At 31.4% G+C, this 17,894-nt stretch overlaps 1 protein-coding gene across 2 annotated transcripts in view; it reads right to left on the reverse strand.

Moving 5' to 3' along the window:
• The window catches only part of LOC130629136 (rap guanine nucleotide exchange factor 6-like), a 32,006-nt gene extending 18,584 nt beyond the window's left edge, over positions 1 to 13,422 (reverse strand). For both annotated transcript variants that reach the window (XM_057442243.1, XM_057442242.1), the window contains exons 1-4: positions 13,191 to 13,422; positions 6,293 to 6,420; positions 1,957 to 2,040; positions 1,367 to 1,439 (exon numbers count right to left, since the gene is read on the reverse strand). In XM_057442243.1, coding sequence (XP_057298226.1) covers positions 1,367 to 1,439; positions 1,957 to 2,040; positions 6,293 to 6,420; positions 13,191 to 13,277 — 372 coding nt within the window. In that variant the 5' untranslated portion in view covers positions 13,278 to 13,422. The remainder of the gene's footprint in view (positions 1 to 1,366; positions 1,440 to 1,956; positions 2,041 to 6,292; positions 6,421 to 13,190) is intronic.
• Between the last annotated feature and the right edge of the window lie 4,472 nt (positions 13,423 to 17,894).

Here is a 17,894-nt window from a genome sequence, read left to right on the forward strand (position 1 = left end):
ACACAGCAAACAATTACAGGTACCAAATTCAGCTTTGTTTGGCTAAATAACTAGAAGCTAATTTTTATTGCAAAGTAAAAATAATAATAAAATAATATAATAAAAAAATGTTTGCAGGTACCAAACTCAAGAATCAAGAAAATAATTAAAAATTTTCTAGTAATAAAATTTCATTGGTTGGCAGAGTGCAGTGTTTTGAATATGTTAACTACACAATGCATAATCTACCTTTTTGTTTTGTGCTTTATGTTGAACTATATATGCCCCTAGCAACATTATCTAAACCATTCGATATTGTTGCTTGTGAAAAATTTAAATCTTGATGTATAGAAGACTGGACACGATTCTATCTTTTTTGTTAGAAAAATAGAAAACATTGTACAATGTCGTTGGATACGATCATACACGTAAGTAATTCATGCATTCCACAACACGATTCTCGCCTGATCAAACCCTCCAATATTTACTAGATAACCCACCATTTTATAAATAATTAATGAGGAGACCAAAGTATACATTAACAGTGGGGATTCAGTCATAATAATAGCTCCCAATTAATTATTCACTAATAAATTTTTTTCTTTTCTATTTATGAACAAGAATATAAATAATAAATGAACAAAATAAGAAAAAACTAAAATTTAATTATTCCAATTTTTTAAAATTTGCTTTAAAATGTGCCTGAAAACGAAAATTTATCACGATTGTTTAGAATCAAAATAATGCAAACAGCCACAAAACGTATAAGATGGCAAAATCTAGTGATATAATTTTTTGAACTGATATCTAAGTTCGTTCTCTTTTATTCACACATTGCATATTGGATAATTAATGCTAATAAAACTAATCAAGTACACAACGTGTTCAGAGTTTTAAAAAATACATTACAAGTTTCCACTGTTAAAATCAAAAACATAAATGTATATCAGGTTTAGTTTTGAATAATCATGTTAAAAAAAATGGGCAGTTACTTTAATTTTAATTTTTACTTTTACACATGATCTATGCTTACAGAACCGAAGTATTGCATATTAAAGATCTTTAAACTAAAGATTATCAAATTACATCATTTAATCAAGTAATTTTTTGAAAATGGATTAAAAAAACACAACAAGATTTTTGCAGCTTCGTGTTTAGGCTTTTTTATTAACGTTCCTTATATCTGGCTTTGTTTTTCACAGTATAACATCAAAGCTGATCAGTTTTTGTTTCATAGCAATGCAATGGTTGTAACAAATGTTTAGCAACAAAAACAATTATTAAAGAATTAACAAGAACTAAAAAGAATTATATAATTTCGAATTTGTTGCATTTTTCAGTTCAAATGAACAGCAGTACTTAAAACAGCTAATAAAATTGCTCTTACCACAATCATTTCTGATCTTTCAAGAATGAGACAATCTGATGCCCTTCTACCAGACTTTGTTTGCTTTCCAAAGCTGATGAAAAAGAATAATAAAAATATGTGGAGATAAATTACATTACAAAGATTTTACAGAACTTTTCAAAAAAAACTCAAGCCTTAGTAATAATCCAAATAATCCAATTGTGATCGAATAAACCTGGTAAAAACATGTGTTGACAAATTATTAAGATCTGCCTCATAAGTAATTTATATATATAGGCTGCGAGACGCTCGCATTTTGAACTTGTTAATGTTCAGAGCAGGCTTAGGACATAGGAACATATTATTATAATACTTGCTATCTGTGAGCCAGTTCAAAACACGCGAGTTTTTGTAATTGAAAACGCCATTATAATCACATTTATAATCATAGTGTTAACCCCTGTCTAAGTCAATTCCATAAGTTCATATCAACAGGCAAGCAAAAATGCACGAAAATGATGCTGGAAATTTTTACGACTGGAAAACTTTTGTGGAATTTTCCACAGGCTAACAACTAGTTTAAGTTATATAACAACAAGAGTGTGAAACGTTAAAAAAAGACTACTCACCTGCTACCTGGCAAGTACATACATCCTTCGAGATAAACAGAACCAGACAACAAAATATACCAACATGTAGCTAAATCTCCTTCCCTAGACGTAATAAAAACAAAAACAATTTATTTAAGGAAATTATGTAATGTTATGTTCTTATGCTACTAATTTAAAGACAATTTTTTTTAATTGGAATGTGCATAACACTTTCACAATTTAAAAACATTGCATTTACAACTGCATGCTGTATCAAATATATGTAATAGGTTGTAATATTATTAAATTTTGATATTATAAACTAAGAAAGTGTTTAATTTACGTATGATTAATTGAAAATTTTTATGCATCATAGCGAATTCAAAGTGGTGAGGTGTGACTTGTTTATAAGGATTAAAGTAAAATAAGACCACCCCTTAAAAAATGAAAATACGTTTTTAAAAGAAATGCAATGTCAAAATAATCCTCCGAGCGCCTATTTTGAAAGTTGTGAATTTCAATATAATAAAAACGTATATGAGTCACTTCGGAAAATTTTTAATTTTGCTACCATTATAGTTTTATGAAGTGTCTCTTCATAAAATCTGATGCGAATCTGATGCAACTCCAATGTTATCTTTTGAGGAAAAAAGTTTTCCTACTTAACAAAATTGTTTTTTCTTTCCAAATAATTCTGTTTGCTCTAAATGAGTGCTCTACTTAAGCTTTTCTGTTCGATGTGTTAAAATTAAACCAATACCTCAGCTAATAACTCTTTAACTCTAACACTAGCATATTTTTATCTTAATTTTTCCTGGTGTTTATTATTTTTTAATAATTTTACCAAAAAATGAACAACTGAATTCAGGAAAGTCACTTTAGTTGTTTTCGTATATATTTTACAAGGGACTCATTCCATATCCAAATATATTTTTAACTGCAACTGATATATCATGAATTCAACTCGTATCATTGGTTTTGTTTGTTTTTTGTACCAGTTGTTCAGTAAATATACAGATTTGAAATATGGGTGGGTCTTTTTAGCTATCACAACTAAATTGCTGTCATTTTGAATTACAAAAATTAATATAAAACCATTCTACGAATGATGTGAGAAAAATACTATTTGCAAATGTTTGTTTCAGGGTACCGGGCTAATGATCGAATTTACGAGTTCATACTTTTAATCGCATTTGTGTATCCAGGAAACTTTACGTATGTATATAATCATGTGAGTTTCTACAGTTTTACTCTTCATCTCTAGTTGTTGACATTTCAAAATTTTCAAATCATTGGTGACAAAGACTAATTCTTTTTTCAAAGTAAAATGACTTTGCAGGATCATGCGGTTGAATGAATACAAACTAGAGACCTTTGCTTACTTTACTTTAAATACTAAAATCAAAACCACAAGAAACCTTACAAACTACCATATTATCTATTGCTCAGTATTTATTAACTCTCTTAATATTTTCAGGCTGTGGGAGTTACAAAGCAAGCAGATATAGTAGTTTGCCCAAATGGAAAAAAATAAAATTTGGTTGCATGCCCTTGATGAATTGGTATGAAGACTAAAATTTCAGTTTTTTTTAGCTCATATTATCAAAATGTTGACAAATTCAAATACTATGCTAATGAATTCTTTTAGTCTTCTTTTAGTGAATCGGTTATATTTAGAAAGCAAAGTGAAGTTGTTGATATTGTTCTTAGTGGTAACATAGCAAAACTACCAAACAGAATGTAATGAAACTTGGTTCCTTTTAATGATATATCACTAAGTATTTAAAGGGTTTTTTTCAAAAATGGTAACCCTAAAATACTAAATAATCAATATCAAATTATGTTCACTAGCAACAAGACCTAATTTTTATCATAACTGCCTTCCAGTTCAACTTCAGCATAAGCAAAAATTTACAATCTTTTTTAGTTCAATTTATTTGTGTTTGGATAATATTTTCTAAGTATATTACTACCACTGTAATGGCTCTACAATGGCGGACAACAAAATATGTACTATTTGAAATATGTAACAAAATATGTGCACACAAAATTGATATTATAGAAAAATAAGAAAGATGTAGATTGTTACCTAAAACATGCACAGCAAACTTTTATTATTAAAGAAAATATAAAAATAAGGAAATATATTTAATAATCATTAAAAAATGCAAGAAAAAAGTTTACCAAAACACAAAGTAGCCAGCTGTCTATGAACGTAAACATAAACATAAAAATTTTAAAAAATGACATGCTAATTAACATTAATATCAGTAATTAAAAAAAAATTAATGATGTTCATTAAAATAACTGATCCACTGATTCATAACCCTGTGTCAGTTTTGTGTGATGTGCTCACGCAACTAACAATTCAATTGATATGCCATAGTTTTTTTTGCTTAAAGACTTCAGAACAATAATAAATGTTACTAAATTACCAGCAATTAGCAGTACTAAGGTACAAATCTTTTTTTCATATTTTTTCAAGAATCAAAATAATAATGACACATTGAAAGCATATTACAAAGTACTTATTAAGTTTGTCAAAATGAAAGGAAGGAGTGAAGTAGAAAAAATGTTGCTATACATCGCCAGTTGTAATTTCACTTAATTAGCTAATTAAAACCGACAATGTTATTCACACAGCACATGCTACAAAAACTGATTAATAAAAATTTTATTTTATTACATAGCAACAACATAATTTTTGTGTCATATTTACACCGCAAGAGTTTTAACAATAAGAAAATTATAGCGAAATATGATATTGGTCAAAAAATCAAATTCAATCCACTAGATTTAACATTAGGACATTAGCAAGGACATCAAATTTTGTTTATTATTAAAAATCCTTCAAATTGTTAAACTTGCCACAAAGTTAGCTTATCTTCTCGGAACCAGGTTAACATGTTTGAAATTTTATAATCAATTTTAACAAAAATGACCAACATATTTGAATTCAGCATCAAAATTTATAGACACATGCAAATTTTTCGAGTTTATATACTAAGTACAACTGCCTTTATTAGCATCCAAGTTTTAATATTCTATGAAGTTAAATATTACTGTACAGTCAAACTCTTGTCAAATTTAAAAACTTTAAACTTGCCACTCATTTTTCTCAAATGCTTTTTGTTTCTTCTTTAAGTATTAAATGAAGTAAATACAGTTCCACAAATACGCAAGATCCAAGTCAAGTTTTGTACTGTTTTTGGGAGAAAAGTTTATACTCGCTTGTAGTTCACACATCTATTTTGCACTATTGACTTTGATTTTTAGCTTCACTGTTATCTGCATCAATTTTCATCACTGCAACATTGCAATAGCTGGCAATGAATTGAAAAATATAAATTTTGAAAATAAAGCTAATTGTTTTTTAAATGGAGTACCACTTTCACATATAAAACGTTAGGCATGGTTTTTCAAGTTATAGCAACTCATTTAAAGCAAAAAAATGTTTAGCAGGCTTATACTAAACCAGATTCAGGGTTGTAAAAAAAAATCGTTTATCACACCGCTTTACTAAAATTTCACTCTTTTTTATTGAAAAACTCTGATTTGAATTTAGTTGCTAAGGTACAAAGCTAAGGTACTTAAAATTTTTACTGTTAGTGAAATCACTGACTATCTGTTCTCCATGTATTTAACTGGTCTCATGAAAATTAAGACAAAATTATATCCCCTCCACCATACCTTAACTGTATAATTTTAGTGAATCCATTGTTGCAATTTTTACAACTTTTTCGCAACCCATTATAACATGAAAATACTTTACATTAATTACACAACAATATTTTGGGCAAATAAAAAAAATGGAAAACATGTGTTTTGTATTTTTAGGTTTTTATTCCATACATAACAATATAAGAAAAGTCAAATTAATACTCAGGAAATACATTTACATCATATTCTATTTTACAACCTGGCTGTTCATAGGCTGCATTTGCTTAATTGTAAACATATGACTATAATGTTTTGTGTGGCCTCGTTGAATTTAAAAACAACAGGCCTACTAGACCTGTCTAGATGTCAATACTGGGGTAAAAGGGAACACATCAACTTAGGGCAGGCATATAATAAGGGCGTGCAAAGTCCACACTAAAAGGGGGTATTATTTTTAAACTGAATATTCTTTTCTTCTTTGATTTATTTTTCCAACAACACCAAATTATTAGGATCTCTGTTTCAATTGATCAAGTTGAAATGAGTTTGTTGAATTAAAAAATAAATCTTGAATCTATTGGGCAGAAATCTCACATAAACTAATTATTTCACTGCAGTAGCTTATAACCAAGAATTTACATGCTATTTCCTTTAAACACCTAATGTAACAATCTTTTTGTTGTGTCTATTGGAACAACAAAAAAAAACAACTTACATATACATGGTTTCATTTGATTCATGGATCTGATAACGAGCATTCTCTGCCATTTGCCGAACAGATGACTCAGGTAATTGTGAAATAGCTTGTATTTCGCGTAAATGGCCATAGATAATGTCGACATCCTAGATAAAGACGTATTTAATCTCCGCAAACACTTGACAATGATTTAGAACTGTTGCATACAAACACAGAAGTTTATACCAAAAATAGAAGGTTGATATTCAACATTAATTAAAATTGACCAACACTAAGATAAATAAAAATTTTATAAAAGATTTGAAATCTTTTGCTACTGAAGATATCAGCAAAAGAAATCACAAATCTCTATGCACAGATTAAACGTCACTAAAATCAGGTTAAAACCAACAAAAAATAAAAAACAAACTCTAGAATTGTGTTTAATAACCAACCAGGAACTTTTTAAAATAAACCACAAAATTACATTTTGTAACTTTAAACAAATACAGGTGCAGCTATAATGGACAACTTAAAAAACTTTATAAATCTTAAAAACAACAACAACACCTTGAATCTGGAAAACTGAAGTAATAGAACGAATGTCTGAGGTATTTAACTTGATAACTTGTTAAAAAAATTGCAGCCAATAATTTTGTAGATAGGAGCAGGTGGCAAAAAATGTTTTCTCAGAGAAACTATTGTTTGACAAAAAGCTGTATTAGTAAGCGTGAATCCAATTTCTGCTTCATTTATAGTAGCTGACTTGTCTGTGCATATTTTTTGATTAAGACACAAAAATTAATGATAACATCAAGACTAATCAAGATATTGTAGGTGAGAAGTGTATACGTAATGATGAAGGTGTTTTAGCTAGCACAGAGGAGGAGAAAAGGGTAGCTTGGAAGAATCATTATCAGAGGTTGCTTAACACTGAGTTTGAATGGGACGAGAATAATTTGTCTGATGATGATGTCGTAGAAGGGCCAGCTATGCAGATCAAGACAGAATGGGTAGTGGAGGCTATTAGGAAATTGAAGATTGGCAAGGCTGCAGGAGTATCAGGTATTGTTGCAGAGATGGTAAAAGCATCTGGATATATTGGAGTTGAGCTTATTACAAGTCTTGCTAACCAGATTATAAAGGATGGTGCTATTCCGAGTGAGTGGCAGTCGAGTGTAATAGTGAACTGTTTCAAGGGCAAGGGTGATGCATTAGAAAGGGGTAACTATAGAGGTTTGAAGTTGGTTGATCAAGTAATGAAAGTTATTGAAAGAGTGATTGATAAGTTACTTAGAGAAAGAATTGATATAGATAAGATGCAATTTGGTTTTGTTCCAGGGCGTGGCACTACAGATGCAATATTTTTACTCAGACAGCTTCAGAAAAAGTATTTAGGAAAGAGAAAGAATCTCTATTTTGCCTTTGTAGATTTAGAGAAAGCTTTTGATAGAGTGCCACGTAAAGTTATTTGGTGGGCTATGAGAAAATTAGGTGTGGAAGAGTGGCTAGTTACGATGGTTCAGTCTATGTACAGCAATGCTAGAAGTCGTGTCAGGATTAACGATTCACTTAGTGATGAATTTAGTGTAAATGTTGGTGTACATCAGGGTTCTGTACTTAGTCCTTTGTTGTTTATTCTAGTCTTAGAAGCGCTGTCGATGGAGTTCAGAACAGGTTGTCCATGGGAGTTATTGTATGCAGATAATTTGGTTCTCATAGCAGAGCCGATGGAAGAATTAGTTGAAAAGTTTGAGAAGTGGAAGAAAGGACTAGAAGAGAAAGGGCTGAAGGTAAACACAGCAAAGTCTAAAGTCATGATAAGTAGCATTGCAGCCAAGTGTGACCTTGTAGTTGGAAAGTGGCCTTGTGGAGTTTGCAGGAAAGGGGTTGGTAGTAACTCAATTTTTTGTCAGACTTGCAAGCATTGGGTACATAAGAAGTGCAGTAGTATTAGTGGAAGGTTAAGAGCTGACATACAGTTTGTATGCAAGCGTTGCAAAGGTGAGATTATAGAGAATGAAGTATTTCCAGCTTTAATGATGTACAACAGTGGCTCGTTAGAGATAGTTAAGAACTTCTGTTACTTAGGTGATATGTTGGGCAGTGAAGGGGGTGTTGGAATAAGTGTTACTTGCAGGATAGGTTCTGCTTGAAAAAGGTTTAGAGAGTTACTTCCTTTATTGACTAGCAGAGTCCTGTCAATTGAGGTAAAAGGTAGGTTGTATGAGGCCTGTGTAAGAAGTGTTATGTTGTACGGTAGTGAGACATGGGCAGTGAAGCAGGAAGATCTTGACCGTTTAGAAAGGAATGATATGAGAATGGTTAGGTGGATGTGTAATGCCAGTCTGAGAGACAGAAAGAGTTCAGATGAGCTAAGAAGCAGGCTTAGTCTCCGTAGAATTAAAGATGTTATCCAGATAAGAAGATTGAATTGGCTGGGGCACTTGGAAAGAATGGAGGAGGATAATTGGGTAAGAAAGTGTAGAGACTTGATAGTTCCTGGGGCAAAGCCCAGAGGCAGACCGAGAAAGACTTGGCAGGAGGTTATAAGGACAGACTTGATAGAGAGGAAGTTGAGTTTAGATCTAACACAGTCTAGATCAGATTGGAAGAGGGTCATTAATATACCCCGTCCAACCCATGCTAGCATGGAAAACGGACGTTAAGCCGAGAATGATGATGATGATGATGATCACTTTAATCTTCATGGATGCCCGAATTTGAAATATTTTGTGAGAATTTAATTTCACGACAGGGTGATTTGAAGGAACTTAATTTTGTAGATGGTTAAATTAATAAAACGTGATGGGAATTTAATTTGACTTATTTTTGTGAAAACTTATACCTAAGTTGGAATATCATTGACATAATAAACAAAAATGACAGTATTGGTTAAATTGAAATTCATCATAGTAAGTAAACGTACATGGCAATAAGAAAGTATATGTCTATAATATTGACAAAATCATTTCAATTCGTATTGTAGAAATACTCGAACACTATCAGCTCCAAACATTATAGATCAACTCTTTTTTTCCTGAACAGAAAAAAAATTGTTATATACCAAAGTAAAAGGGGTGATGGAAAAGATGAAGGCTAACTTTTAAGTATAAAACCCTTTTCATGTGATGTAATGTTTTCATTTTGCAATGAGAACAGTGGACATGGCTCACTCATTCCTGTAGGTATGAAAATGTACACAACAGATAACAGAAGTCAACTAAATTTATTTATTAAAAACGAATGTTCACTTAAAATTGGTGGAACTTTTTTTAAAAAGAATTAAGAATTGAGTTTAAAATAATTAATTTCCATACCTTTTGTTCTTCCAAAATATCTAATTATAAAAACATAATTATGAATTTCAATAATAGCCATCTTACCCTATATGGTCCTACTTTTTACCCTACAAGAATGTGTGTGCATGTAACAAAATCAGGAAAGTTCAATACACATTTGTCAACATTGGTAATTCATCTAGGCAGAGTTTTTGATACTAGCAGGCCTATCAATAAGAAAAAAGGAGTTGCGCAATAAATTGCATGCTCCAAGCTTTAATAACTTTGTTTGCGCGAGCGATCCTAATATACAAAAATTACGAAAAATTTCGAAAAAATAAAGTCAGGGCAAGATTTAAGTGCTAAAGTCCCAAGGCTGAAGGTTTAACCCTATTATAGCTCAGCTTAAGTGATGAAACTTGGCACAATTGTAGAATGTCTTAGTACGAACTCATACCAGGTAAAAAAAAAAAATTGATCACATCATAGGAATTAGAAATGATGTGATATAGATTTTTTGAAAAATAAAATTTTCTGGTCCTGATAATAAAAAAATTCTGGTCTGCATTATATACATGTTGTGGTAAGTATCCTTGGTAACACAAAAACATTCATTAGCATATATAAAACTATTTTAGAACAAAACAATGCATCAAAACTGTTTTATATTGACTTGCTGAAAAAAAAATCTAAGAAGCACAGACAATGTGTTCAAAAATGGAGGAAAATTTATTACAAATTTCTTTTAATCAATAATAAAAGCTAGGAAAAGTCACAAAATTTCAACATTCAATGCCATGCACAAAAAGGATCTGCTCAATTAAAATTGCGGCACGCACTTTGCCCCCCCCAAGGGATAATAGGGTTAACAACCTTTATCTCAGCTGAAATAAGTTGAAGAAATGTCTGGTGTACTTATGTTGACTCGCTTTTAATGTACTTTTTACGCAACATAACACAACTTTAGTTTCAAATAAATACAGAGTACAAAACAAAGAAACAAAAAATGAAAAAAGTGTTTTGCAGCTTCAACTTTTTTACGTGAAATCGTCGACATAATAACGAGTGTAACTAAAAATATGTTCTTAAAAAAGTTTAAATGGGCAGGAGACAGTTCATAAGCTCCTGCACACATGGGTGGTGGTCCATAATAAGAACCCATTAAGTTGTTTTTTTCTCTTCCTTCATCATTGCTCAGCTAGCTAATTTTTCTTGTAGAACTGGGGAAGCAATTATTGGTTCATCTATTATCTCATTTCTTAGAATTGGGCGTGCCTTTGCACGAGCGAGAGCAATCGCTTGCCCCTTACAGGCCTGTACTAGGCTTGAATTAATTACATACAACGTAATACGAAGACGTAATACATACGAAGCTATATCAAAAAGCTATGACAAAGTGTACTTCAACTTTTGTGAAAGAAAATGTGTTGATAATTTCCTTTTGTCGAAATTCTTTATTCTTTACAAACAAATCGTACAGATATCTGCTCTACCATTGATGGACAAAATAATCTTAATTAAAAAAAAACTCATAACTAAACCAGAAATACTAATGATTGAAATATAAAATTGAAATATAAAAAATGGAACAGCTCTGCCTGCCTATTTTTACTGCAAACATAATCATGGTTTTTCTGTATGTTTTTATGGAGGATGGGAGGATGGGCTCATTTTTTCTCGACCAAGATGATTTAAAAATTTGACATTATCCTGTAAACTAGCCTATTAAAGCTTAGGTTCCACTGTGGTTTATTTGTGGTTTAAATATATAACCAAAAAAATTTTAGGTGCGTTATACAAATTAAATTTGTGATTCAAGTGTGTTTATCTTTATATTCCTTAAACAAAGATAAGTGAATACTAAAACATTTTTTGCAAAGTTTTTTTTTGAATAAAAGCTGGTAGATTAAAACATTTCCTTTTTCTTCTCTAAACCAGAAAATGAACAAAATGTGTTCTAAAATCATTGAAAACTCAATCAACATTTATCAGCGGCTATTTATTTTAAATGTCAATATTAAAATTTCTTGAGATTGTATGTCAAACATTTTTAAACACAAACACATTCACATTATAGTTTAACTTTAAATCTTATTAAAAACTTATTTAAAATAAAATTAAAACATATCCAAAATACATTTTGCTCATCTTCACTTATAACTTATAACAATATCCTACAATTAATAAACTGATAGCAAACAAAACATTTAAACCACCCTTATGTAATTACTCGTTTGCAGTTATTCGAGTTATGAAGAAGAATTTGGATTGCTTGATGAGCAGATTTTTATGATCAAGTTAGAAGGAAAAAGAGTCTGCCCATGCATTTCCAAGTTATAAAAAATAGGAAAAAGTGAAGTACAAAGGCCATTCTTTGGTAAAGTTTGGTAAAATTCATTAATCATTTTTTCTGAAGTACAATTTTTATGGTTGATTACATTTTGTTTGGGTCAGTTAGGATACGGCAAATAAAACTAGTTACAACAAAAGTGGTTATGAATGGTCAGCCTTTCTAACTAGTGTGAAGACTTAGCAATTGCTGACGTGTTACCAAAAAATTTGAGCAAATATTGCTGTACATAGACTGTACCTTCGTATCCACTCATCCACACTTAATTTTCTCATAGCCCACCAAACAACTTTAAGTTGCACTCTATCAAAAGCTTTCTCTAATTCTGTCCATGGGAGTTATTGTATGCAGATGATTTGCTTCTCATAGCAGAGTCAATGGAAGAATTAGTTGAAAAGTTTGAGAAGTGGAAGAAAGGACTAGAAGAGAAAGGGCTAAGGGTGAACACAGCAAAGTCTAAAGTCATGATTAGTTGCATTGCAGCCAAGTGTGACCTTGTAGTTGGAAAGTGGCCTTGTGGAGATGCAGGAAAGAGGAGAGAGCAGAGCCTTGTCAATTGAGTTAAAAGGTAGGTTGTATAAAGCCTGTGTAAGAAGTGTTATGTTGTATGGTAGTGAGACATGGGCAGTGAAGCAGGAGGATCTTGACCGTTTAGAAAGGAATGATATGAGAATGGTTAGGTAGATGTGTAACGCCAGTCTGAGAGACAGAAAGAGTTCAGATGAGCTAAGAAGCAGGCTAAGTATCCGTAGAAATAAAGATGTTCTCCAGATAAGAAGATTGAATTGACTGGGACACTTGGAAAGAATGGAGGGGGACAGACTTGATACAGAGGAAGTTGAGTTTAGATCTAACACAGTCTAAATCAGATTGGAAGAGGGTCATTAATATACCCCGTCCAACCCATGCTAGCATGGAAAACGGACGTTAAGCCGAGAATGATGATGATGATTGAAAGAACTGAAATCTGACAGCATTTTTCTGTCCCTTTTTTAGGTATATTTCAAAGTATTTTAAACCCTGCAAAATGAAAATTACCCTTAAAACCAAAACAGATCACAAATCAGTTTAGTAAGTGACTATAGAAGTCAATTTTATTATCATAAAGGTCATTTGATATTATTTTATCATGAAAGTCATATGATAGGACTCATGTTCATAACTTGAAAGATTTCACACTATAGAAAAAATTATTCAGCGAGTCAAACTAAAGAGCTGCATAGTTTTGGAAAAATAGCCGTAATAGCCACAAATAATTTCAAGTAAACTACACGAAGAGAAGCAAATTGAAGAAAAGAAAACTTACAACAGGGCTTCTACGTTCTTTGTGTATGGATAAAATTCTTCGAAACTGTGTCGCCAAATCAGGTGGTGGTGTTTCGTAGGTGGACATCTTATCCACGGTTTTATTTGTGTATATATATATAACTCACTGTGAAATTAAACTTTCCATTTCGTTTTTTACTTCATGATGACGATGGACACGATCATAATGTTGCTTTACTATTACTCTAATTCTAAAAAAACAAAAATAAATTCAACTTGATATCCTGTCAACAAACAAAGAAGCTTTTTCACATTCATTAAATACTTTTGTCATGTCAGTTTGACACAACTTTGAAGAAATAAAACACGTAAATGTTAGATAAAAGAACAACGTTAGCATAAATAAATAACTGCCACATATTCTCTTTCCACAAAGAAATAAAGAACCAAAAATAAATGAAAGAAACTAAAAATAATCAAGTAATCCTAGTTTTCATTTGAAAGATGGGTATTAAAAATGTTTTTAAAATTTCTTTAGATTAAAAAATTATTTAAAGTTTTTTTGGATATACAAAACATTATTAAACTTCCATAGGAGCACTTTAAAAAAAGGTTTCTACATGTTCATGAATTAAAAACATATCTATAATCACAAAGTACACAAAGTCCTCCTACACAGAAATTATTATGATATTAAAAGTATTACAAGCACTCCCGCAAGGAGCACAAGTTGAATATTGTTTACTTTACAGAACAAAAACAATACATTATAAGTTTTGGATATACAAGTCCACTGAACGTTACATTACATGTTTCTACTATACTTTCATTGAGGATATAAACAAGCAAACAGGAAGAACAGATGACCTCACATTCATAATTAATCATTGTGCTTATTTAAGAGAATGCTGCAACATTTAAATATTACACTCTTTGTGTACAGGAAAATATTCACAATGAAGTATTTAAAGGAATCCTGAGTTAAAAATGGGTAGTATGGGTAGTTATTAAAAATATACATATATCTTACATATATCTATATATGTATATCTTGAGGCAGACAAAAATCTAAATTATGGAGTATGGCAGACAACAAAATAGAAAACAGTTCTCAAATCTGATATATAATTTCAGCCTCTCTGATTCAGATTTATTTACATCAGCAAAAAATTGCTACTTGATATGTTATTTTCACATCGACAATTGCTTACATGAAAAGAAAAGGCAGAATTTCGCCTCACTGGTATGCTGAACACTTCTAGACGCTGCTTTTACTCTTCAAAAAGACACAAGACACAATTTATCTTACTCTGGGTAATAAAATACCAAGTAGCTGAATGTTGGGTTGCAATTTATTGTGGATATTGGTCAAAATAAGGAGAAATTACTTGTCGAAATGTTGTTAAAATTAAATGTCGTCCCTTAAGCTTCTTTTCGCTGTAAGTAAAAATTCTTTGAAAAAAAAACAATAACAAACAGTTACTATTCGAAAATAAAAATGAGTGTCATCATTAACAATTTTAAGACATTTTAGAAAAAATCAATAATTTGGGTCCAAATTTTAGGTATTTAAAAGATTTTAGAAAGTGTTTTAGGTAATTTAGGAGAGTGGCCACCCTGCTAGGCTGCCACTCTTTTTATAGATTCAAATTGAGATTTGTGATGAGAATTCTTAACCTTTTTTGAAAGATAATAATATTTTCACACAAAAAATGTAGAGATTTCAGAACATTTTCTTATTTTAAGGTGAGAACTGCTGTCTATTTTAAAAACATACAACTGTAATGAAATGTATGTATCTTTTAAAATAAATGAAGAAAAATTATTTGATAATTTGTTTGATACTCAATTCCTGTGCTTAAAAATATATAGTGGTTTTAGTTGCTCTACTTTTAAACTTCAGCAATTTAAAAGCTTCATACAGCTATGCTTTCCACATTGCAGAATGAAATATGATAGCTTTTCTGTCAAGATATGAAGTAAAGTCCAAAGTAAATTTTATATTACTATCTTATTACATTATCAGCAATTATATCATAAGGTCAGATGGAAATCTTTAAATCTAAATGTCTCAAGACAGGTTCTTTGGGAATGCACCACCTTGCAGCAAAAAATGGCATATCCTTATTTGAAATTGTGTATATACAATTCCTTTTAAATTAGGTCAAGGGAATTACATCACAGTTTCTTAATTAAAAACTCATGGGAAAATTTCATTATGTTAACCAACATAGGACAAGGTAACTGTACAAATCTACCACCTATATGTAATTCTGGGTAACTGGGGATTATCAATTATTCTGGGTAACTGCACATACAAAATCGTATAAAATGTATAGCAGGCTGCATCATATAAAAAACACAGGCGTGTGGTACGTCGCGCTCCAAAAAAATGTTTTTAGAGATTTTGGTGTGTGATTTATCACTCGCCTGAGCAGTCCTGGTCTTTTGAGGTGCGCCCGCACCTCTGCATGCTTCTGCAACAATGGAGCAGCATTTTCAATCACGCACCAAAAACACCTTAGTCACTTCAATAATGCGGACCTGAAATGTCTTTGGTATAAAGTAATTATTTACTATACTAATAACCAAAGAAAAAAATGACTTACAGTCCAGAATTTGAATGAAAAACATGCGCGTTTAAAAATGAATTATTTATTCATTAGTTTAGGGCATCATTAAGTTGTATATCGCAGAAGTCGCCAGTGGCATGCTTCGAAAATGCTTGTCACTGGCACAGCTTAACATGAAGCAAAACTGTACAGGAGACTCAATTGTTTGAGTCTTCGCAGAATATCTCTTCTCACAAAACCGAGGGCAGGGCTGACTTATTGCCTACTGTGTCGTGTGGGAGACAGAACTTCTGGACTTCTTTTTAATATGATATACAATTTCTTCTATTATTATTACTAAAATATTTGATTTCTCTTCCCCCTTTTAAAAACTTTATTTAACATGTTTTTTCTTTGGCATTACATCACGAGAACATTTTTCCGAAAGCTGTATTAAGTTACAGGACACCTAACCTCTCCCATATTCTTGTTATTTTTAACTTGTGCGCACTCTTCTCGCAGTATTCTCTGTGACGATGAAGGTCGGACTGACTTGTGGCATGGTTCCAAATGGTCTTCCGTCTTTTATTCGAGTCTCAGTGTAATGCACCAGCCGGCATAAGAGTGTCAGCATGAAGGACAGGGGCCGACTTTAATGTCCTCTGTACCTTACGTTCTTCATAATAGCACCGACCGTTTTTTATTGTGGCATTCAAATTTCACAACAAAGTCACGTCTGCAAATTTTTTGCGACGTAATCATACCAATAAAAAAATAATGCATACCTGATACTTCATCACAAAACTTGTTCCATCGATATATGCCTGCATTGCGGTTTTTGCTGTCCCTTTTATCGTAGAACAATTTTGTATCTCCTTTTTAAATTTGGCACAGATCTTAAACCACACAAAATTTTGCGCTGTCTTTTTCAACGGTTTTATAGCCAATTACATCTGACACGTTATAATTTAAAAAGGTTTTTAAGGCCATTTCCCTTTACAGTTTCCATCTCTCCACGCTACTCGCAATTCTGTACTCTAAAGAAATTTATTCCTGCTTCCTTTCTTTTGAAGTTTTACCGGTTTTACCTTTTTATTCAAAAAAATGACAATGGGTTTTACCTGTTTATTCAAAATGTCATCAATGAGTTTTCCCGATTTACTTTGGAACACGCAAATCTTTTTCTTCTTTAATATTCTAGACCTCGAGTGACCTTATATAAAAGAAAAATTTTGCAGTCTCGCATTTTTTTTTTATTTTTTCTTTCCATAATGTGAAATCTAAGAATTATTACTCGCTAGTTTTATTTAGGAACGTGATTGTTCATGCACCTAAGATATGAATTGATATTTTAGGCGAGTTATTTTTCACTCGTCTAACACATTTGAGGAGCATACCAAGTGCGTGCACGCAATTGCGCACCTAATATGACGCAGCCTGGTATAGCTAGCATTTCTTTATTTATATACACTGCATTTATATCTTTTAATCTTAATTTTAAGCCCACTAAAAGAAAAGATAAATTACATACCAAAAATTGCCAAAGAACAGGGTAGCTAGTCAAGATAGCTAGGCAATTCTCACTTTGATATTTCATCAATACTGCTGCTGTGTTTTCCATCTATTTCTCACTTGTCGTAAAAACCTACTCTGTTATGATAATTCTAACTAATTGCAAAATATATTGACTGCATAAAAAACAATTCTTATTAAATAGATTTTATGTATTTTTTATTACACTTTCATTACTGAAAAACACGTCCTTGTTGTAACACCCTTCTCCATTATGCTTATTTTTTAAATGTTACAAAAAGATTTTGTTCATTGTGCATGGATTTAGTTTTGATTTTTTATCTTTACAGGTAGTACTCATGGAGCTTGCTTTGTAAACTTCCCTTAGCTGTTGCTTTGTGTGTTGCACAAAGTAATGCATAGAATCAGTAAAAATTGTTAATTTTTTATTAATATCTGACAATGGAAATAAAGATGGAAGGAAAAAGTAAGTATAGAGGCTTTAAAACAATGAGGAACAAATCGCACTTTTAGTTATGCAATTTGCAACACTCGCAACAAAAACTAATGGCCTGAGAATCAGAGCACAACGTAAAGTTCCAGTAACTCCATGTGACTAAGCAAGCACATTTAATAATTATTCTGAAAGATTGACGTCAATAGTATTTTTAAGGTTAGTG

The sequence above is a fragment of the Hydractinia symbiolongicarpus genome, chromosome 15 (assembly GCF_029227915.1).
Source record: "Hydractinia symbiolongicarpus strain clone_291-10 chromosome 15, HSymV2.1, whole genome shotgun sequence".
In the NCBI taxonomy this organism is placed as follows: Eukaryota; Metazoa; Cnidaria; class Hydrozoa; order Anthoathecata; family Hydractiniidae; genus Hydractinia; species Hydractinia symbiolongicarpus.